Raw genomic sequence first — 25169 nt, 5'->3', positions numbered from 1 at the left:
CAGAAACTTTAGAAAAGTATAAAAGAGAAAATTTAAATGACTCATAATCTTAATATCCAGAAATAGATTCTATTAACATTTTGGGATATTTCTTTCCAGTATTTTTTCATGCATGTGTATTATTTCCACAGTTGAGACAGGCATAGGTGTACCCTTGCATCATACTTTTCCACTCACATTATCTATAAGCATTATTCTACATTATCAAAAGCTTTTGAAAAACATTCCATATAACTGTTATATCCCCTCATGTGACTGCATTATCTTTTACTTAACTGTTCCTCTAAATGTGTGAGAGAAAGCTGAAACAAAATTCCTGTGCCCACAACTGTCTTTTTATGGTTATCCTATTTATTTTTTTGTTTCTATGATAAAACATGGCTCTAAGTTCCTAAATTACAAAAAAAAAAAAGAAAGAAAGAAAGAAAGAAAGAAAGAAAGAAAGAAAGAAAGAAAGAAAGAAAGAAAGAAAGAAAGAAGACAAACTTTGACCTTCTTTTCCTTTATAACTAAAAACTAAGAAAGAGACTTACGCTTTCAGCCAAGGCAGAGTAATTGGAACTGGATTTTACCCTTCTGCAATAAATCACTAAACACTGGACAAAACGTGTGAAACAGCTGATACCAGACATTATGTAATAGGTAGCAAAAGACAGCAATCCCTGAGATATGAGAGAAAAAAATCAGGCAAGCAAGCTGGCCATATTCCCTGGCTTTCTATCTAGAGGCAATTTCTAGACTGCAACAGAACAATCTAAATGAGTTTAAGAGACAGTTCTCAGAGTTTTGGGATGCTGAAACAGTTGGAATTTGCACAGTAGAGTTCATCACAGGAAAATGCTATGCAGAAGAAAAGCTCCAGATATCTGCACAGGGAATGTAATCTTTGTCTGAATAACAAATTGCATATGCAGAGTTGGGCAAAGAATAATACACATAATCTGGGATATATAAGCATTCTGAATAGTCAAAGCTGAAACACCTCAATGAACACCACGGGGATTCAGTAAAGAGCTTAGAAAGGTCCTAAAACCTAACACCTAGAAGGGCTAAAACAGACCTGGAATAATGGCTAATCTACATTCACCCTATCAAAACTTAAAAATAAGCCTCACGCCACTGCACTCCAGCCTGGGCAACAGAGTGAGACTCCGGCACGGGGGGGAAAAAAAGAAGCCTCAAAAAGATCAACCTGATCTGCAAGAAACTTAACCACTTGCCAAAATAAAATTTGACACCGTTAAAGGAAGTAACAGAGACTCAATGTAATAATCACTACGTGCAGCATCCAATCATAACTTACTTGACTTGCAAAGAAGCAGGAAAATAGGACTCACAACCAGCGGAAAAAAAAATCAAACCATAGAAACAAAACCAGAAATTATGGAATTGGCAGACAAGGACTTTAAATAAGCTGACTTCTGCTTCTGGGAAGATGGAGATGTACTTTTCCCTATCCCTCCCCATACGTACAATTTAAAACCTCTGGAAATTATATATAAAGCAAACATCAGGAGACCCCTGATGTTCAACATGGTGAAACCCCATCTCTACCTGACAACAGGATGGTGAGGTTCCCTCCTGTAGGAATGTTTTGTTTGTTTGTTTGTTTGTTTGTTTTAAGAGACAGGGTATTGCTTTGTTGCCCAGGCTGGAGTACAGTGACACAATCATGGCTCACTGCAGCCTCCACCTCCTGGCCTCGTGTGAGCCTCCTGCCTCAGCGTCCCAATTTGCTTGGAGGACAGGTACACATCACACTGCCTGGTTAATTTTTTTTTTTTTTTAAATTTGTAAAGATGGGTACTCACTACGTTGCTTAGGCTGGTCTCAAACTCTTGGCCTCAAGCAATTCTCCCATGTTGGCCTGCCAAAGCACTGGAATTACAAGTGTGAGCCACCGGGTTTATCTTTGACTCATATATCCCAGACTTAGAGTTAAACAAGCCAGCAACCCAGAAATGCTGATGGAAACATACAAATGAGGCCCCCATAAAAGTCTGTTCTTTTTAGCCAAAGAAGCAGGAAAAGGGCAACTTAATAAAAGATAAAACTTTTAGACAATAACTGTTCTACTAAAGCAAATACCACAGGGAAAAACTGTGGCTCCACCTCCCCAACCATGCCAGCAAAGGCTAAGGGGAGCCTAGAATTCCACCCTCACAAGGCTGCCACGAGGAATCCTAACACCACTGCCAGGGTGATGTCACAGAATGCCAGGTAGGAACTGGAACTTTCATCCCAGCCAACCAGTATGAGCATGCTCCTCCCACAATGATATCAGTGGAGATCACCGGGAGTCAGAACCCTCTTTCCAGCAGTAACAGGTGCTGGAGCACAAGGAGCACACCCCAAACCACAGCTCAGGTGTCAATGGAGGCTGAATAGGGAACCTGGATTTCTAGCTATATCTGGCAGTAAAGGAAGCAGTGCCTCCCCTTCTCTTGAAGAATAATGTCTAAAAAGAGCTAACTAAAACAGAAAGTTCAAATAAGATCCACAAAGAGAAACAGAGTAACAATCTATTTTATAGAATGAGATGTTGCCCAATCTGAAAAAAGAGAAGATAAGGCCAGTCGCAGTGGCTCACACCTGTAATCTCAGCATTTTGGGAGGCTGAGGTGGGCGGATCACCTGAGGTCAGGAGTTCAAGACCAGCCTGGCAACATGGTGAAACCCCATCTCTACCAAAAATACAAAAAGTAGGTGGGCATGGTGGCACATGCCTGTAATCCCAGCTACTCGGGAGGCTGAGGAATGAGAATCACTTGAACCTAGGAGGCAGATGTTGCAGCGAGCCAAGATCATGCCACTGCACTCCAGCCTGAGTGACAGAGCAAGACTCCATTTCAATCAATCAATCAGTCAATCAATAAAATAAGCATATGAAAAGATACTCAATAACATTAATCATTTGGGAAAAGCAAATCAAAACCACAATGAGATACCACTTCACACCCACTGGGATGGCTATTACCAAAAAAAAAAAAAAAAAAAAAGGAAAAAGAAAATGTTGGGGAAAATGCAGAGAAATTGGAATGCTTGTGTATTGCTGATGGGAACGTAATATGGTACAGCCGCTATGGAAAACAGTATGGCAGTTCCTCAAGAAGTTAAACATATAATTACCATAAGATCTAGCAATTTCAGTTCTGAGTATGTACACAAAAGAATTGAAAGCAGGGACTCAAACAGATATTTGTACACAAATGTTCGAAGCAGCAATATTCATAATAGCTGAAAGGTAGAAACAACCCAAATATCCATTGACAGGTGAATGGATAAACAAAATGTAGCATATCCTTACAATGGAATATTATTATGCCATAAAAAGGATAAGAATTCTGACACATGTTACAACATGCATAAACCTTGGAGACACTGTGCTAAGTGAAATAAGCCAGAAATAAAAAGACAAATATTAGGTAATTCCACTTACATGAAGTACCTAGAAAAGACAAATTCACAGAGGCAGAAAGCAGAACGGTGGTAAGTAGCGTTGGGAAAGGGGGACAACTGGTGGTTATTATTTAGTGAGTATAGAGTTTCAGTTTGATAAGACGAAAAATTCTGGAGATGAATCATGGTGGTGCTTGTAAAACAATGTGAACGTACTTAATGCCACTGAACTGCACACTTAAAAATCATTAAAATAGGCCAGGTGTGGTGACTCTTGCCTTTAATCCCAACACTTTGGGAGGTGGAGGCAGGCAAATCACTTGAGCCCAGGAGTTCGAGACCAGCCTGGGAAACATAGTGAATCCCTGTCTCTACAAAAAATAAAAAATTTAGCTGGGCATGGTGGAATACGCCTGCAGTCCCAGCTACTCAGGAGGCTGGGGCAGGAGGATCACCTGAGGCTGGGGAGGTCGAGGCTGTAGTAAGCTATGATAGTGCCACGGCACTCCAGCCTGGGCAACAGAGTGAGATCCTGTCTCAAAATGTAAATAACTAAATCATTAAAATAGTAATTTTTGTTATGTATATTTTGCCACAATAAAAAGTTTGGTTAAAACATTAAGATTCAAAGTCTAATGACAAATTATGAAAATGTCAGTTTCCATTGGAAATCACTTATACAAAAAATCAGGAAGATCTCAAACTGAATGTAAAGATATGGCAACATCAAGATGAAAAAGACGTTAGAATTATCTGATAAAGATTTTAAAGCACTCATGATAACAATGTTTCAAGAGATGGTTATAAATATACTTGAAAAGAAGGGGCAATGCTACTAAATAATATTTAAAAGTTCCATTCACAAGCAGTATTTAACTATTGTAAATCTGGCCAGGTGTGGTGGCTAACACCTGTACTCCCAGTACTTTGGGAGGCCAAGGCAGGCAGATCCCTTGAGGTCAGGAGTTTGAGACCAGCCTGGCAAACATGCTGAAACCCCATCTCTACTAAAAATACAAAAATTAGTCTGGTGTGGTGGCATGCACTTGTAGTCCCAGCTTTTCAGGAGGCTAAGGCAGGAAAATCGCTTGAACCTGGGAGGCAGATGTTGCAGTGAGCCAATATTGTACCACTGCACTCTAGCCTGGGTGACAGAGCAAGATTCTGTCTCAAAATAAATGAGCAAATAAATAAATAAAATAATTATTATAAATCTATATGCAACGTATAACATAGCCTTCAAATATGTAAGGCAAATGACAGAATTACAAGAAAAATAGACAAATTCACAATAATAGTGAGATGTTTCCCATAAGTCTCTCAGTAATTGATAGGAAAAAAATATGAGAATAAAGATTTGAACAGCATAATTAACAAACCTACACAAGCCTGTAATCCCAGCACTTTGGGAGGCCGAGACGGGCGGATCACGAGGTCGGGAGATCGAGACCATCCTGGCTAACACGGTGAAACCCCGTCTCCACTAAAAAAAATACAAAAAACTAGCCGGGCGAGGTGGCGGGCGCCTGTAGTCCCAGCTACTCAGGAGGCTGAGGCAGGAGAATGGCGTGAACCCGGGAGGCAGAGCTTGCAGTGAGCTGAGATCCGGCCACTGCACTCCAGCCTGGGCGACAGAGCGAGACTCCGTCTCAAAAAAAAAAAAAAAAAAAAAAAAAAAAAAAAAAACCTACACAATAACACACAACAACTGAAGAGTACTCACTACTTTGAAGAAATATTTTAAAGAAAATATTTACAAAAATTGTCCACATGTTGGGCCATAAAGCAGGCTTTACTAAGAGCGTAGTTTAGTTTTTGTTATCTTTCAATATCCCAAGCAACAAACCACAAGCTTTTGTGGTGAATTATGAACTTATAACTATTTGGTTTATAGAGAAGAACATTTTAAAAAATGAATTTTACAATGTACTTTTTCCTCAACAAATTTCTATCTTGTTTATAATAATTTCTTTTCATGAAACTAAGATTCTCTATTTGTTTTAAGATTGACTTCTGCTACACCTTTCTCTCAGCTGGGCCAGAAAGAAGAAGTAACACTAGCAGCTGTGAAGAGGCAAAATGTCACTTAAGTTAATCTTAAACTACCCTTCCTTACAAAAGAAATTTTATATGCCCAAACAGAAAAGCTTCAGAGAAACCAGCTCTAGTTTTCATTTCATTGATGTTTTGTTATATATGAAAAGTCTCTTGAATAAATTAGACATTTTAGACCTTTTCTCATCTAATCTGATATTCAGTTTCCTGGGAAGTTCAGTCCATGTTCAACTTTAAATTGTATATTATATATCTCAGTTCATGTTCAATTTCAAATTGTATACTATTCATTTTGCCTATTAATACTGCTATTATATATTGAAGTATGACAAATTACTGGCCAAATAAAATAACAACAAAATATTTGGAGGAAAAAAAAGTACAGCTACAAAGTTGTTCCCTCGGAACCTCTTAACTTGTTTCTTTCTGAGACTTCTCTTTTTGTATTTTGTGAATTTTATGCTATATGAAGACACTATTTTTAGCACCTGTTTTTCCTAGCTTCCTGTTTATATTTTGGTATCTGTGTATACCATATTACTTTGGATTCCTAGCATGGAGAAAACATTGCAAGTTTATGTTCTCCCTAAATGCAAAGCATGAATATAAAGGGAAAAAATTACTAACAGCATAAATCTTCCAAAAGTACTTTTCCTACATCTATAAATATCTCCGAGAAATTAAAATCCTTAGGAACCTAAAATTGGTCAAGGAAACAGATGTCTGAGTTCTCCTAAGTATAGCATAGGGAATAAAGTTTGGCACCAACAATAATTCCAACCAAAGTACACGTCAAAAAGATTGTCTGATTATGCCTTTAGAATGTCTGAAGATAAAATATTTTAACCCTTCTTGGGTAAGAATTTTTAAGCTTTCAATTTTTAAAAAATACTTTATCCTTTCTTCAGATACGTTGATGTGCATGGGGAAAAAGTATTTATCTAAAATTATGGGAATTATATTTTGGCAAATTTTGCTTTTTTGTATATATGTTACGTCATCAACTAGATTATAAATAATGTGCCAGAAAAACAGCTTAGTTCATAATTCTATTATCCATTATGCCTAATGCCACACATTGTACATAGTAGGTTCTCAACAAATATTGGCAGAATGTGAAATCATTAAATAATCATGTAAAATATTACTTAAAATTAATAGTAAAAAAGGAGGCTATTTTATTCTTAATCATATTTTAATGAAGACTATTTTAAACTCTATGCAGTGCTGATACACACAAATATTTAAACTATTTATGTGCCTCAACTTGACATAATTTCATAACTTGATGGCAATCACATTTAAATATATTAGAATATTTTTGTAATAATGCTATTCTAGAATAGCAACTTTAATAGCTGGGAAAACATGTTAATAATGGCCATTAACCTGAAGGAAACAGGGAACATTAAACATTTTTTTCAGAAATAAATGTATAAGTTTAAACATTCCACTATAATATTTATGAGCAAACCTCAAATTAAAATTTATAAAATGCAAACTATTCAATGTTTCAGTTAGAGAATAATTTAGACTATATTTTGTAATTTTTTCAGTGTACGCATGGATGAATACTATATCAAAAGATTCCTTTCTCCTTTAGTGTCTTTGACTATTACTATCTAGAGAAGAGGTTTTGCCGTGTTGTCCTGGCTAGTCTCTTTTTTTTTTTTTCTGAGACAGAGTCTTGCCCTGTCACTGAGGCTGAAGTGCAGTGGTGTGATCTTGGCTCACTGCAACCTCCGCCTCTAGGGTTTAAATGATTCTCCTGCCTCAGCCTCCCCAGTAGCTGGGATTACAGGTGCATGCCACCACACCCAGCTAATTTTTGTATCTTTAGTAGAGATGGGGTTTCACCATGTTGGTCCGGCTGGTCTTGAACTCCTGATCTTGTGATCCGCCCACCTTGGCCTCCCAAAGTGCTGGGATTACAGGCGTGAGCCACTGTGCCCGGCCCCTGATTATTACTATCTAAATGCCAAAATAAATTCTCCTTGAATGCCAAGACCAAGGCAATCCTACTAAAGCCCCTGATTATCAATAAGTATGATCTTAGTAAACACAAATAAAAGATTTGTTTTTACCTTCAAGACTGCTATGAATGGTACAAAGTTAGCTCTTTGGAGTCCATTTTTATAGAGATCTGAAAGAAAAAGATGATATTAGTTTTTTACTTAGCCTAAATCGTGATGTTAGTTTATCGTTTAGCCTGGCAAATAAAGCTTTCTACTGATTTTTTAAAAAAAAAAAGGAGCAAAAAGAAAAATAGACCAAAATTGATTTCTCTTCAGGTCCTACACACATTTTATTTTAATTTTAATAAAAGAAAAAAGTTAACAGCTACAGAAAGAAGATCAAAAGGTATTCAATCAAATTAGCTTTAAACTGTTATAAGAGGCAATAAAAGAATTTGGAAGGTATCCCTTCCAAAATTCGAAACCAACAACCCAACATAAGAAGATTAGATATGTAAAAGCATTTAAAACTTGAATATATAGCATTCCACTAGGAAAAAAAAATCTCTCCTTTTCTCAATGTATAATAAAAATTCATAGTAAATAACTTGGACAGGCTCAGTGGCTCATGCCTGTAATCCTAGCACTTTGGGAGGCCACTTGAGGTCAGGAGTTTGAGATCAGCCTGGCCAACATGGTGAAACCCCAACTCTACTAAAAATACAAAAATACAAAAATTACCCAGGCATGCTAATGGGCACCTGTAAGCCCAACTACTCAGGGCGTGAGGCAGGAGAATCGCTTGAACCAGGGAGGTGGAAGTTACAGTTAGCCAAGATCACACCACTGCACTTCAGCCTGGATGACAGAGCGAGACTATCTCAAAAAAAAAAAAGAAAAAAAGAATTAAACACTGTGTAATAAGATTAGCCTTTTTAGAAAATACATCAATAGACAGAACTGCTCATGTATTTGCATTATATATATAATGCAAACATATATTATATATTTGATATCAAGGTTTAAAAAAGTCACTTTAAATGAAATTGCCTAAAAATTAAAACTCCATTCTTTGAAGGACAAAAACCATATGATAATTTCAATTGATGCCAAAAAATTATCTGATAAAGTTCAATATCCCTTCATAATAAAAACCCTCAAAAAACTAGGTATAGAAATAGCAGACCTCAACATAATAAAAACTATATATGACAGACCCACAACTAGTATCATACAAAATGGGGGAAAACAGAAAGCCTTTCCTCTTAGATCTGGAGCATGACAAACTATGCCCACTTTCACCATTGTTATTCAACATAGTACTAGATGTCTGAGCTAAAGCAATCAGATGAGAAAGAAATAAAGGGCTTCCAAATTGGAAAGGAAAAGGAAACAGTCAAATTATCCTTGTTTGCAGGTGATACGAGCTTATATTTGGAAAAACCTAAAGATTCCACAAGAGGGCTGGGCATAGTGGCTCACACATGTAATCCTAGCACTTTGGGAGGCTGAGCCACGTGGATCCCTTGAGTCCAGGAGTTCAGGACCAGCCTCAGCAACATGGCAAAATCCCATCTCTACAAAAAATACAAAAATTAGCCAGGCGTGGTGGCATGTGCCTGTAGCCCTAGCTACTCAGGAAGTTGAGGCAGAAGGATCACTTGAGCCTGGGAGGCAGAGGCTGCAGTGGGCCAAGATCTTGCCACTGCACTCCAGCCTGGGCAACAGAGCGAGACCTTATCTCAAAAAAAAAAAAAAAAAGAGAAAGATACTTCCACACCCCACCCCAGCCTCCCCAGTAGCTGGGACTATAGGCAAATGACACCATGCCCAATTTAAAAAAAAAAAAAAAAAAAAAAAGGAAAACTATTAGAACTGATAAACAAATTCAGCAAAGTTGCAGGACACAAAATCAACATAACAAAAATCAGTAGCATTTCTATATGCCAGCAGTAAACAATATAAAAAACAAATTTAAAAAGTAATCCCATTTACAACAGCCACAAATAAAATCAAATACCTAGGAATGAACCAAAGAAGTGAAAGATGGCCGGGCATAGTGGCGCACGCCTGTAATCCCAGCACTTTGGGAAGCCAAGGCAGGAGGATGATGAGGTCAAGAAATCGAGACCATCCTGGCCAACATGGTGAAACCCCATCTCTACAACAAATACAAAAATTAGTGGGGTGTGGTGGCATGCACCTGTAGTACCAGCTACTCGGGAGGCTGAGGCAGGGAAATCACTTGAACCCGGGAGGCAGAGGTTGCAGTGAGTTGAGATCGTGCCACTGCACTCCAGCCTGGCAACAGAGCAAGACTCCATCTCAGAAAAAAAAAAAAAAAAAAGGAAAGACCTTTACAACAGAAACTACAAAACATTGGTGAAAGAAACTAAAGAGGGCACAAACACAAAAATGAAAAGCTATTCCATATTCATGGATTGGAAGAATCAATATTGTTAAAATGCTCATACTATCCAAAGCAATCTACAGATTCAATGCAATCCCCACAAAAATCACAATGCCATTCTTCACAGAAATAGAAAAAGCAATCCTAAAACTTACATGGAGTCAGAAAAGATCCAAAATAGCCAAAGCTCTCCTGAGTAAAAATAACAAGACTAGAGAAATCACAATACCTGACTTCACACAAAGCTACAGACAAAAACAGCATGGTACTGGCACAAAAACACATAGACCAATGGAACAAAACAGAGAACCCAGAAACAAATCCACATACCTACAGTGAACACATTTTTGACAAAGGTGCCAAGAACATACATTGGGGAAAAGACCATCTCTTCATTAAATGGTGCTAGAAAAACTGGATATCCATATGCAAAAGAATAAGACTAGACCCCTATCTCACCTTATAGAAAAATAAAATAAAAATAAAGACTTAAATCTAAGACCTCAAATTATGAAAGTACTGTAAGAAATCATTGGGGAAACTCTCCAGGACATTGGTCTGAGCAAAAATTTCTTGAGTCATACTTCACAAGCACAGACAACCAAAGCAAAAATGAACAAATGGGATGACATCAAGTTAACAAGCTTCTGTGCAGCAAAGGAAACAGCTGGCAAAGTGAAGAGACAACCCACAGAATGGGAGAAAATATTTGCAAACTACTCATCTAACAAGGGATTAATAATCAGAATATATAAGAAGCTCAAACAACTCCACAGGGAAAAAGTCTAATAAATCCGATTAAAAGATGGGAAAAGATTTGAATAAACATTTCTTCAAAGAAGACAATGGCAAACAGGCATATGAAAAAGTGCTCCACATCATTGATCATCAGAGAAATGCAAATCAAAACTACAATGAAGTATCATCTCACCCCAGTTAAAATGGCTTTTATCCAGAGAGGGAATAACAAACACTGCTGAGGATGCAGAGAAAAGGGAACCCTCAATACTCTATTGGTGGGAATGTAAATGAGCACAACCACTATGGAGATCAGTTTGGAGGTTCCTCAAAACACTAAACAAAGAGCTACTACATGATCCAGCAATCTCACTGCTGGGTATATATCCAAAAGAAAGAAAATCAGTACATCGAAGATATATCAGCACTCTCATGTTGGTTGCAGCACTGTTCGCAATAACCAAGATTTTGAAGCAACCTAAGTGTCCATCAACAGATGAATGGATAAAGAAAATGTGTTATTTATACACAATGGAGTACTATTCTGCCATTAAAAAAAATGGAACTTGAAACAACATAGATGGAACTGGAGGTCATTGGGTTAAGTGAAATGAGCCAGGAGGGTTAAGTGAAATGAGCCAGGCACAGAAAGACAAGCATCACATAGTCTCACTTATTTGTAGGATCTGAAAGTCAAAATAATTAAACTCACAGAGAATAGAAGAATGGTAACCAGAGGCTGGGAAGGGTAGTGGGGGATGGGGGAAGGTGGGGATGGTACGAAAAAAATAAAATAGAAAGAATAAAAAAGGCAGGGCATCATGGCTCATGCCCGTAATCCCAGCATTTTGAGGCCGAGGTCGGCGGATCACTTGAGGTCAAGAGTTTGAGACCAGCCTGGCCAACATGGTGAAATCCCTCTACTAAAAATACAAAAATCAGCCAGGGCCAGGCATGGTGGCTCACGCCTGTAATCCCAGCACTTTGGGAGGCCAAGGCAGGTGGATCACCTGAGGTCAGGAGTTCGAGACCAGCCTGGCCAACATAGTGAAACCCTGTCTCTACTAAAAATACAAAAATCAGCCAGGTGTGGTGGCACACGCCTGTTATCCCAGCTACTTGGGAGACGGAGGCAGGAGAATTGCTTGAACTCAGAAGGCGGAGATTGCAAAAAAAATTAGCCAGGCATGGTGGTGTGCACCTATAATCCCAGCTACTCGGGAGAGGCTGAGGCAGGAGAATTGCTTGAACCTGGGAGGCGGAGGTTGCAGTGAGCTGAGACCATGCCACTGCCCTCCAGCCTGCGCAACAGAGCAAGACTTCATCTCAAAAAACAAACAAACAAAAACAAAAACAAAAAAGAATGAATGAAAAAGGCCTAGTATTTGATAGCACAACAGAATTATTATAGTTTAATAATAAAATAATTGTACATTTAAAGTAACTAATAGAGTATAATGGATTGCTTGTAATACAAAGGATACATGCTTGAGAGGATGGTATATCCAATTTTCCATGATGTGACTATTACCAAATAATCTCATACCTGTACCAAAATATCTCACATACCTCATAAAGGCATACACCTACTATGGGCTGGGTGCAGTGGCTCAAGCCTATAATCCCAGCACTTTGGGAGGCTGAGGCAGGTGGATCACTTGAGGTCAGAAGTTCAAGACCAGCCTGGCCAACATGGTGAAACCCCATCTCAACTAAAAATACAAAAATTAGCCGGGTGTGGTGGCGAGTACCCGTAATCCTAGTTACTTGGGAGGCTGAGGCAGGAGAACAGCTTGAACCCAGGAGATGGAGGTTGCAGTGAGCCAAGATTGCACCACTGCACTCCAGCCTGGGCAAAAGAGTGAGGCTCTGCCTCAAGAAAAAAACAAAACAAAACAAAACAAAAAGATATACACCCACTATGTACCCACAGAAATTTTTTAACTATTTCTTAAAAACTCTTAATAAGCTGTAAATATGCAATTATATCATAAACGGGTAGTATTTATTGCAGTAGGAAGATGTTTTTTAATATACATAACTGTCACAGTGTATGTATATTTACACACACATATATGTAAACATATGTATTGTCAAGAACAAACAAATGAAAAGGGACAAGTTTTAAGTTCTGCATATTTTTCTTTAAAAAATGGAGAGTTCTTAGAAAATCTTCTCAAGAGGGTAAAATTTTATTTCATATAAACATTCCTTTTAAAAGTCATTCCACAGGCTGGGCATGGTGGCTCATGCCTGTAATCTCAGCACTTTGAGAGGCTAAGTCGGGAGGATCATTCGAGCCCAGAAGTTCAAGATCAGCCTGGGAAACATAGGGAAACCACATCTCTACAAAAAACAAACAAACAAAAGCAGACACCTAGCCCAGTGTGGTGGCACACACCTGTGGTACCAGCTACTTGGAAGGGTGAGGTAGGAGGATTGCTTGAACCCTGTATGTCAAGGTTGCAGTGAGCTGGACAGCGCCACTGCACCCCAGCCTGGGTGACAGAGCGAGACTCCTCTCTCTCTTTCTCTCTCTCTCTCTCTTTCTCTCCTTCCCTCCCTCCCCCTCTACCTCCCTCCCTCCCTCAAGGTCATTCTATAAAGTTACGAGATTTTTAAAATTTTAGGAAAATAGATACAGTAGTATACCCAGCACACTGGCTCACATTTGTAAATTCCAGCACTTTAGGAGGCCAAGGTGGGTGGATTGAGTCCAGGAGTTTGAGACCAGCCTGGGCAACATGGTGAAACTCTGTCTGTACAAAAAAATAGAAAAATGAGCCTGGAGTGGTGGCACATGCCTGTAGTTTCAGCTACTCGGGACGATGAAGTGGGAGGCTCACCTGAACCCGGGGAGGTTAAGACTACAGTGAGTCACGATAGTGCCACTGCACTCCAGCCTGGGTGCAGAGTGAGACACTGTCTCAAAAAAAAAAAAAAAGGAATAGTAAAAAATTTTTAAATAATAAAAAACACAAATTAGATTATCTGTCTCAATTTTTTAAAAAAGTACGGCATTATGGGATCTTTTCCATATTTCCTTGTTTAGAGAAAACTTGGTAACTATGATAGACTTCAAATGCCACATATACTTATGGAAATAAAATATGGTCATTAGGAAACATTTATTCTCTTTAGAAAAGATTCATCATAACATCATTATAGTAAGGAAAGTATTTGCATAAGCTCTTTGGGTAATTAAAGACTACAGGTTTCAATTTGGTTATATTTAAAATTTTTATTTAGGAATGTCATAAAAGGTAAAATAATGCTGGCCAGGCTATTTAGATTTCAAGATTCAAAATCAGATTTTTTTCTTCCGTATAATAAATACCTCTAATGAGTAAAAGGATGAAAATGTAGGAAATGGGTTTAATGTTAAATATTTTCAGTCTTTCCTAATTGCCAAGTTGCTGAGGAAGGTGGATAAAAACATTGGTGTATGTTAAGAGTTGATAGCCATGATTGTGGGAAGTGGTAAAAATGGAAAAATCAGATAATTTTTAAAAACATACTCGATGTTTATAGCAGCTTTATTCATAAATAAGCTAAAAACTTCAGCTTTATTTGGGATAGCCAAACACTGGAAGAAATCTAAATATCCATCATTGGGAGAATGGATAAACAAATTGTGCCACATCTGTACAATGAAATACTACTCAGCAATAAAAAGGGTAGTCTATTCATACACATAGCAAAATAGATGAATCTCAAAATAAGTATGCAGAGTAAAGGAAGCCAGACCAAAAAAAATGAGTACATACTATGTGATTCCATTTATATAAAACTCTAGAGAACGCAAACGAATCTAAAGCAACAGAAAGCTAATCAGTAGCTGCTTGTGAGAGGGACAGCAGGTTTGGTAGTGACAAATGAAAAAAATGGCAAGGCCGGGCATGGTGGCTCATGCCTGTAATTCCATCACTTTGGGAGGCCGAGGCGGGTGGATCACCTGAGGTCAGGAGTTCAAGACCAGCCTGACCAACATGGTGAAACCCTCTCTCTAATAAAAAGACAAAATTAGCCGGGTGTGGTAGCACATGCCTGTAATCCCAGCTACTTGGGAGGCTGAGGCAGGAGAATCACTTGAACTCAGGAGGCAAAGGTTGCACTGAGCCAAGATTGCACCATTGCACTCCAGTCTGGGCAACAGAGTGAAGAGAAGAGAAGAAAAGAGAAGAGAAGAGAAGAGAAGAGAAGAGAAGAGAAGAGAAGAGAAGAGAAGAGAAGAGTGAGGAGAGAGAGGAGAGAGAGGAGAGGGGAGAGAGAAGAGAAAAAGGAAGGGAAGGGAAGTGAAGGGGAAGGGAAGAAGAGAGAGAGAGAAAAAAGGGCAAGAGGAAACTTTTGGGGGCGATAGAAATGTTCACTCTATTAGTTGTGGCAATGGTCTCATGAAGGTATACATATGTCAGTATTTTAAAAACTGTATCCTTTAACTATGTGCAGCCTATAATACATCAACTATATTTCAATAAGCCCTTTAAAATTTTGAGAAATAAGCCATACATATCATCAGTGATTATTAAAGAGCACAATGTTATAGAATTAAAACTAACATATTACACGAATGAAAGTTCATCTATGTGAAGGTAACGCTTTGGTCCTTTTTGTAGAATAACATCTTTTTTATGGATGTATAAGGCTCTGAGATATAGTTTAACAAGCATGCACCTTTTAATACGTTAATCAAAATGAGAAATGTAAAGGCCCACTTGTAATATTCTTCATTAAAAGATTTCCACTCATCAACAAAGTTAAAATAGAATACCAATGCCTTTAAGTCTTAGAGACTTAATTTTTTAAAGGACAAACTTTTTTAAAAATCAGCCTGTACAAGGATATATAATCCAAAACTTTATGCTCTGAGAAGTGTATTCTAAACAGAATTCTAAACAGAAATCATTTGGCTTAAAAACCTTTAGGTTTTTATAGAACACAAGTGAAAAGGGACCATACTCATTAAATTGAAAAGTTTTTTGTAATTCAAATATCATGCTAAATATCAATGCAATAGATCCATCTCTTGAAATGTTATTTAGCCACCAAAATGTTTAATATTAGCTGTTTAATATTATTTTTCTTAGACATAAAGATTTCATAATACATTTATATCAACATTTGTCATTACTAAATACTATTTTAAAATTCAGGAGTTCTTAACTATGATTTCTTCATCATCTCTCTAAACAGAGTGAAATGAGCACTTGGTCATGTCAAACAGAATACTAGAATTACAGAACATTCATTTTGTAAAAAATGGTGTAAGTACCTCTAAATTCTCAACAATGAATAGCTATAATACCTACAGATGAAACACAAGCAAAGAGGATTTTTAAAGTAATTACAAGTACCTAAATAAATATTTTGGAAATGTACATGGATATGAAGATCTTTTCCTTAAAAATCCAAGTGTCAAATCAAGAAGCTGAATAATGCTTACTTATACATATCGATTTAGAGTAAGAAAAACTTTTAAAGCATGTCATTAAAGGAGGTTTCCTATAAATTACCACACAATAATTTTATGGTTTCATGGAACCAATTTGATTTATCCTTCTAGGAGATTCTTATTGTATTACAGACTAAAAGAAAAGAGAACCTATAGACTATTTAAGCAGCTGTTGCTGAAATAGCTTCTTTTAAAAGAACTAAAGTTCAAACAACATTTTACTAAATCTGTAGGTAGTACAGCTCATTAAATGTTCCCATGTGATACTATATTATAGATTGATACTCAGTTCAATACACATCGATGAATTCTACTATGTCTTCACTGAAACGAGTGCTGAAGACAACGGATAAAAAGAGGAACCAAGATTTACAGAACCCCTACTAGAAGCCACACAATTTGCTAGGCACTGTACACAAATCATAATAAGTAAGACCCAAGTCTAAACACAAAATTCACTTATGTTCCATATATCACTTACATACATCACCTAAAAGTAATTTTATATAACATTTTGAATAATTTTGTGCATGAAACAAAGACTGTGTACATTTAACGATCAGAAAGCGAAGGTATCACTATCTCTGCCACCCGTGAGGACAATCTGTGGTTGTTAAGCATCACCATCATTCCTGTCTTTATATGCTACCAATAAGCAATCATTTTCTTTTTTTAAAAATTTTACATCTTTTAAATAAAACTTACCCTTGTGCAGAGGCCATGCTAATCTTCTCTGTATCATTTCAATTTTAATATATGTGCTTCCAAAGCAAGCACAGCAATCATTTTCTTATACTTGTTCACATATAAGTACTCAACAGGAAAAAATATGACATCATTAATATAATGAAAAAATAATGTGTTCATGGTAAGTAAGCAGCATGGTAGCATCATCAGAACACCTCTACTGGTTGCAAACAACATTAACAATGGCAGGCTTTCAGTCTCTACCTACAATGTTGAGCCTTGTCCTGTACACTGTATTTTTATTATTATTATTTTTTAGGTGAGAAAAGACATCAGAAGCAGTTGAGGGACCAAGAAGTGCATCCTCTAGAAATGCATTCTGTTGGATGGCTTTTTAAAATGTTTCATCCAAAAAATTCCAGAAGATAACATAAAAAAAAAACCCTTGTAGACATTGGCTTAGACAAAGACTTCATGACCAAGAAACCAAAAGCAAATGCAATAAAAACAAAGATAAATAGGTGGAACTTAACTAAAGAGCTTCTGTACAGCAAAAGGAACAGTCAGCAGAATAAACAGACAACCCACAGAGTGGGAGAAAATCTTCACAATTTACACATCTGACAAAGGACTGATATCCAGAATCTACAAGGAACTCAAACAAGTTGGCAAGAAAAAAATAAATAATCCCAGGCCGGGCGCGGTGGCTCAAGCCTGTAATCCCAGCACTTTGGGAGGCCGAGACGGGCGGATCACGAGGTCAGGAGATCGAGACCATCCTGGCTAACAAGGTGAAACCCCGTCTCTACTAAAAAATACAAAAAACTAGCCGGGCGAGGTGGCGGGCGCCTGTAGTCCCAGCTACTCGGGAGGCTGAGGCAGGAGAATGGCGGGAACCCGGGAGGCGGAGCTTGCAGTGAGCTGAGATCCGGCCACTGCACTCCAGCCTGGGCGACAGAGCGAGACTCCGTCTCAAAAAAATAAATAAATAAATAAATAAATAAATAATCCCATCAAAAAATGGACTAAGTACATGAATAGACAATTCTCAAAAGGAGATACACAAATGGCCAACAAACATATGAAAAAATGCTCAACGTCACTAATGATCAGGTAAATGCAAATCAAAACCACAATGCAATAGCACCTTACTCCCGCAAGAATGGCCATAATCAAAAAATCAAAGAATAATAGATGTTGGTGTGGATACAGTGAAAAAGGAACATTTCTACACAGTTGGTGGGAATGTAAACTAGTACAACCACTATGGAAAACAGTGTGAAGATTCCTTAAAGAATTAACAGTAGAAATTCCACTTGATCCAGCAATCCCACTCTTGGGTATCCACCCAGAGGAAAAGAGATCATTATACAAAAAAGATACCTGCACACGCATGTTTATAGCAGCACAATTCACAATTGCAAAAATACGGAACCAACCCAACCCAAACGCCCATCAATCAACAAATGGATAAAAAAATTGTGGCGTGAGTATACGACAGAATACTACTCAGCCATAAAAAGGAACAAATGACTTTTGCAGCAACCTGGATGGAACTAAAGATTATTACTCCAAGTGAAGTAACTCAGGAATGGAAAACCAAACATTGTATGTTCTCACTCATAAGTAGGAGTTAAGCTATGAGGATGCAAAGGCATAAGAATGATACAATGAACTTTGGGGACCTGGGGGAAAGGGTGGGAGGGGGTGAGGGAAAAAAGACTGCAAATTGGGTTCAGTGTATACTGCTTGGGTGATGGGTGCACCAAAATCTCACAAATCACCATTACAGAACTTACTCACGTAGCCAAATACCACCTGTTCCACAAAAACCTATGGAAATAAAAAACTTTTTAAAGAAGTTTCCTCCAGAGTCATCTGCCTAATTAACAATAATTTTTGTCTTCGAAGGCTCTCTTTGATTTTATAAAGTGACATGATTTCTTGCTTTGTTAGGAATACACACTGCTCTAGTCCTTCAATAGGCCCATCACAGCGTTTTGACTGCAACCTGTCACATGAGGTCAGGTATGGAATTTTCCACTTGTGGTGTTATGTCAGCCCTTAAAATGTTTCAGATTTTGGAGCATTTCAGATTTCAGATTTTCAGATTAGGGATGCTCAACTTGTAATGCGTTTGTTGACACACAAACTAAAACATCAAAAAGAAAAGTCAGGGTGATCTATTGTTGATGTTAACTGACTGCATGCATCCCTGGTGAATATTTTCAATGGAAACTGCTTTAGAGATGGCAGAAAGATGAAATTCTTTCCATCAGTCCTACAAATACATAGTCCTATAAATTCAATTTTGTATTCAAATAATAATTGTCAACCCTCCACTTTAGATATCCTACTTTTTTTTTTTTTTTTTTTTTTTTTTGAGACAGGGTGTCACTCTGTCACCCAGGCTGGAGTGCAATGGCTCATTGCAGCCTTGACTTCCTGAGCTCAGATGATTCTCCCACCTCAGCCTCCCTACTAGCTGGTATTACAGGTACACGCCACCACACTGGGCTAGTTGTTTGTAGAGACAGGGTTTTGCCATGTTGCCCAGGCTGGTCTTGAACTCCTGGGCTGAAGTGATCCACCCACCTTGGCCCCTCAAAGTGCTGGAATTACAGGCATGAGGCACTGTTCCTGGCCCCTGGTTTTAAATAGTACAATGCCCTATAACAAGTAATGGGAATCTAAGGAAATGATAGGCTCCAGAAGGTCTTTTTTTTTTTTTTTTAGAACCATGAAAGTGCTAAAGTGTGTGTGTGTTGAGAGATGTTGCCATGTTGCCCAGGCTAGTCTCAAACTCCTGATCTTAAGCAATCCTCCCACCTTGGCCTCCCAAGGTGTTGAGATTATAGGCATAAGCCACTGCACCTGACCCTAATTTTCTCTTTATAAAATGCTCCATAAAATTTGAATACAAAAACACTACCATCCATATACTTACATATTTATTTTCAGTAAGGTCAAACACCAATGATGTAGTTTTTCGCACCAGAGATTCTTTATATAATAGAATTCAATGGACTTAAATATCATGACTACAGTCTTCAACAAAAGAACAAAACTTAGACGTTTCTGGGAATCCTTTGTGTGTGAACAAGACCCAAAACCCATGTACAAACTAATGGCAGTGACCAGAATCCTCCTGTCAACTTTTAAAACTATCTATTTCATTATGAAGTGTGAATGACTGAGGCTTAGCCAACAATAGCTTCCACTTTGCCTCTAGATTGTCTTTGGAGTCTAAAGGCCTTACTACCAGATGGGGTGTTAGTGTGAGTGGATGGAATTATTTAACTAATTTCTTTAAAGAGTTCATTTAAGTTCATTGTGGTCTTTTGCTTTTCTTAAACTAAAATAAAAAAAAAAATTTTTTTAGCTGCTAGACAATGTGAGATATTGTGGTTTTTGAACTACAGAAAAATTGTGGCCAGGGGTGGTGGCTCACGCCTGTAATCCCAGCACTTTGGGAGGCCGAGGCAGGCAGATCACGAGGTCAGGAGATCGAGACCATCCTGTCTAACATGGTGAAACCCTGTCTCTACTAAAAATACAAAAAATTAGCCGGGTGTGGTGGCAGGCGCCTGTAGTCCTAGCTCCTTGGGAGGCTGAGGCAGGAGAATGGCGTGAACCCGGGAGGTGGAGGTTGCAGTGAGCCGAGATCGCGCCACTGCACTCCAGCCTGAGCGAACAGAGCGAGACTCCATCTCAAAAAAAAAAAAGAAAAAGAAAAATTGTATGAATGAATTGGCGCAGTCTGTAGCATCTTTCTCTGACTTCTCCTTTGTGATAATAGCACACATTTGTCAACTATAAAATTAGATAGGGCTTGCTGTCAAAAATTTTTTAATCTATGTATGACTTGTCCCTTGATACAAGAAAGAAAAAAAATTAAAAATCATTTAATCAATTCCTTAATGTTGAAAATATTTCTTCTTTTTGATATCAGAAATGATTATAGCTGAAGCTAATGGTTGTTGAAATGATCTTAGAATCAAAATTGTCTTCCACAAGCCACCATACAATACTTGATTTATCTACAACCTAATCCATAGAAGACAAACTTTAGCACTGTGGCCCAGGAATAAGGGACACAGGCCTAGTGCTGCCAGAAACCAACGAGGGAAAGGCTGAGCTCTGCACAAGCATCTGCTGGTGGGGCCCACAGCCCAGGTGTATGTGCAGGGCATGCAGAGGGGACAAGTGCCTGTTTTCTCCACTCACCATGGCCTACCCACTGGCAGTCACACAGGCCTGCCTCAGCATCTGAGACCATGGTGTGGCCACTGCGTCCACCACCTTGGGAAGCCACCCTGGGAAGCTGACCTCCCCGTCTACCTCAGAATCCATCTTTGCTGTGAAAGAGAGGCCCAGCTTTTTCTGAAGTTTATTTAATATGGCACTAATACATCCATGTTAGCCTTTGTATCATTACTGTTTGGATGCCATATCTTTTTGCATACAATTGCTTTCAATCTATCTGTGTATTTTTAAAGTATATCTCTTGGTATTTTTAAAATTTGTTCTGATAATCTCTAATTTTTAATTGGAATGTTTAGTTCATTAACATTTAATATTTAGGTCCATGATTTTATTATTTGTTTTCTTTTTGTCCCTTCTTTTACTTTTTGCCTACCTTTTTTTGGATTATTTGAATACATTTTAAAATTCCTTTTTAATTTAATCTATCAGCCTTTATTTTAGTTGCTGTTCTGTGATTACAATATACATCCTTAGCTTTTCATGCTCTACTTAGAATATAATATCACTTCAAAAAAATGTAGAAATACTGCATTCGTATAGAACCATCTAAACATCCCCCTTTCTGCTACTGGTGTCACGTGTATCATACCTACATACACCATAAACTCTATAAGACAACACTATAATTTTATGTAAAACAATCAATTATATTTTAAAGAAACTAAGAGAAAAAATTAGTGCTTATATTTACCCCAATATTCACCATTTTCATTTCTGATGTATTTCACTTCTTCATCATTGAAGTACCCATCCATCATTTTCCTTCTACCTGAAGAACAAGTTTTGGAATCTCTTGTAGTACAGGTTTGTTGGTGATAAGTTCTCTTAGGTACTTTTCTTTTCTTTTTCTTTTTTTTTTTTTTTTTTTTGAGATAGAGTTTCACTCTTTTTGCCCAGGCTGGAGTGCAATGGCACAATCTTGGCTCACTGCAACCTCCGCCTCCCAGGTTCAAGCGATTCTCCTGCCTCAGCCCCTCAAATAGCTGGGATTACAGGTATGCACCAAGATACCCAGCTAATTTTGTATTTTTGGTAGAGACAGGGTTTCACCATGTTGGCCAGTCTGGTCTCGAACTCCTGACCTCAGGTGATCCACCTGCCTCGGCCTCCCAAAGTGCTGAGATTACAGGCATGAGCCTCTGTGCCCAGGAGAGGTATTTTTCTTTTTAATTTTAGAATGTCTTTATTTTGCCTTCATTCTTTTATTTATTTACTTAGTTATTTGAGAGACAGAGTCTCATTCTATTGCCCAGGCTAGAGTGCTGTGGCACAATTACAGCTCACTGCAGCCTCAAACTTGTGGGCTCAAGTGATCCCCCAACCTCAGCCTCCTGAGAAGCTCCCACTACAGGCATGTGCCACCACACCAGCTAATTTTTTTAAAATTTCTTGTAGAGATGGGGTTTCACTATGTTGCTCTAGATGGGCTAGGCAGGTCTTAAACTCCTAGCCCCAAGCAATCCCCCTGCCTCAGCCTCCCAAAGCACTGGGATTACAGGTGTGAGCTATTGTCTTCATTCTCACAGGAAGTTCTAGAATAAGATTACTAAATTGATGGTTTCTTCCTCTCAACAATTTAAAGATGTTCCACTGTCTCTGACCTCCAAAGTTTCTAACGGAAGTCATCAGTTCCCAATCATTGTTCCTCCATGCCGAGACCAGCTTGGCTGTGGAGACCCTAACCCAGCGGCGCTAGAGAAATTAAACACACACACACAGAAATATAGTGTGTGGAGTGGGAAATCAGGGGTCTCACACCCTTCAGAGCTGAGAGCCTCGAACAGAGATATACCCACATATTTACTGACAGCAAGACAGTGATAAGCATTGTTTCTATAGATTATAGATTAACTGAAAGTATTCCTTAGGGAAATAAAGGGATGGGCTGAAATAAAGAGATGGGTCTGGCTAGTAACTTGAAGCAGGAACAGGTCCTCAAGGCACAGATCGCTCATGCTATTGTTTGTGGTTTAAGAACGCCTTAAGCGGTTTTCCGCCCTGGGTGGGCCAGGTGTTCCTTGCCCTCATTCCAGTACACCCATGACCTTCAGTGTGGGCGTCATGGCCACCACGAACGTGCCACAGTGCTGCAGAGATTTTGTTTATGGCCAGTTTTGGGCCACTTTATGGCCAGATTTTGGGGGCCTGTTCCCAACACCTCCATATTTAATGTGTCATGTTTTCTCTGGTTGCTTTCTAGATTTGCTCTTTACCTTAGGTTTTTAGCAGTTTTACTACACGGTACCTAATTTATTCTGCTTTAAGTTCACTAAGTTTCTGGAATCTATAAATTTATGTGTTCCAGATTTGGAAATTTTTCAGTCATTGTTTTTTCAAAAGTGTTTCTGCCTCATTCTCTCCCTCTTTGTCTTCTGGGATTCTAACTGGAAATACGTTATAAGCTTGTACAGTTCCTCACATTCCTAAGGCTCTGTTTATTTTCTTCTAATCATTTTCTTTCTATTCTTTACATTGGATAATTGTAAGTTATTTGAACCTTTCCTCTGTTATCTCCATTCTGCTATTAAGCCCATCAAGTGAATTTTTATATATTATATTTTATAGTTCTAGAATGTACATTTTTTATGATTTCAGTTGTCTGCTGAGATTTCTTATCTTTTCACTCATTCTGAACATATTTTCTTTACCTCACCCTTTCCTAGCAATTGCTTCCCCAGCTGCTTTAAAGTAGTTATCTCCTAATCCAGTTCACATTGGGGTTAGTCTCTGTTAACTGCTTTTTGTCTTCAGAATGGGACACATTTTCCTCATTTTCAATTTTGGATTGTATCCTGGACCTTGTAAATGTTATACTGTGAATTTCATTTTCTTCACTGAAGACTGTTGACATTTTTGCTTTAGTAGGAAATTACCTTGCTTGGATTCAAACTACAAATTCTTCTCTTGGGCAGCAACTCAAATCTCAGTTCTGGACCTACCCCTAGTTGGGAAGCTGTTAGTCTGCCCTGCACATGCATGGTTCAGAAGTCAGTCAGAGATTTGGGCAGGGGTTACACACAGAACCTCGGGCTATACCAATCTAGTTCTCTCTGGGATCCATTTCTCATTTCCAGCAGCAGTTTCTTACTGCAAACTCTATCATCTGGTTTTTCAGGCCAGAAAGACTAGATTTTCTATGAGAATAGCAGGTATCAATGCAGCACTGATTTCACCCTGCCCTGAGGCTGGTATTAAAAAACAGGAAACTCTCCTGGACATTCTTCCAAGTGTTGTCTTTCCTCAAGGATCTGCCAGCCTCTTTTTTTTTTTTTTTTTTTTTACTCTCCAGGACCTTCACATAGTTGTGTAGAGTATTTTATCAGAATTTATCATTGTTACCTGCAGAAAGATCATTTGGCTATCACCTTACATACACTGAAGAGGTTTTAGTTTTTAATAGGGAACTTAACCCATTTATATTCCCTGTCAGTGAAATACCTGATCTTGTTTCACACTTTTTGTTCATACTTTTTTGCTGTTTTCTAGCTTTTGCTCTAAGAAATATTTTTTCTTTGATCTTTCATCTTTTCTACTCTTGTAGAAAAGATTTTCAAGTAATCTGAAAAGCAGAAGGCATATTTTAAATTCTAAAATACTTGACTGTATCTGTCCCCAATTACCAGTGTTACAACTGACGACACTGCCCTTCAAGACTGTAAACCCTCCCTGCAAAGGGAACAAAATTATCATTTATAACCAAAGGACTTATTTCCTTTCTTCATCATTCTATTATTCTACTTCTGTATTCTGGCAGAGCTTCTTATGTTAGTTTTCCTACATCACTGATTTTATTTTCTTCAATTTTAAGTCTACAGCTTAGTACTTCTACTGCAAATTTTAATTTATTTAATTTTAATTAATTTAATCTCTTTTATCTCATTTTGCTTTCTTTTATCACAGCTGATCTCAGTAAATCAGTTTTCAGCTCAATCTGTTGTCTTTTCTCAACTTGGATCATCTGTATTGAAGAGTCTATGTTTTCCTGATTTTTGAATAATATAAAAAAAAAAATTCCTAAAACATACTTCTCTTTGCTCTAGTAGATCATCTGTAAAAGGATGTTATTCTTTCACCTTTTTAATTTTATTTTATGTATGTATTTATTTATTTACTGAGACAGACTCTCACTCTGTTGCCCAGGCTGGAGTGTAGTGGCCTGATCTCGGTTCACTGCAACCTCCGCCTCCTGGGTTCAAACAATTCTCAT

The 25169-nt window shown here is 38.0% G+C and overlaps 1 protein-coding gene and 1 non-coding gene across 3 annotated transcripts in view; both read right to left on the bottom strand.

Moving 5' to 3' along the window:
• AFG1L (AFG1 like ATPase) overlaps nt 1-25169 on the bottom strand; it is a 221100-nt gene that overhangs the window by 105818 nt on the left and 90113 nt on the right. For both annotated transcript variants that reach the window (XM_025383053.1, XM_025383054.1), the window contains exon 7: nt 7539-7597. In XM_025383053.1, coding sequence (XP_025238838.1) covers nt 7539-7597 — 59 coding nt within the window. The remainder of the gene's footprint in view (nt 1-7538; nt 7598-25169) is intronic.
• LOC112623884 lies at nt 16682-16786 on the bottom strand. The gene has a single exon (XR_003119243.1). It is a non-coding gene; the product is annotated as a U6 spliceosomal RNA (small nuclear RNA).

Source organism: Theropithecus gelada, chromosome 4 (genome assembly GCF_003255815.1).
Source record: "Theropithecus gelada isolate Dixy chromosome 4, Tgel_1.0, whole genome shotgun sequence".
Taxonomy (NCBI): Eukaryota; Metazoa; Chordata; class Mammalia; order Primates; family Cercopithecidae; genus Theropithecus; species Theropithecus gelada.
This window is presented reverse-complemented; position numbering and strand designations above follow the sequence as displayed.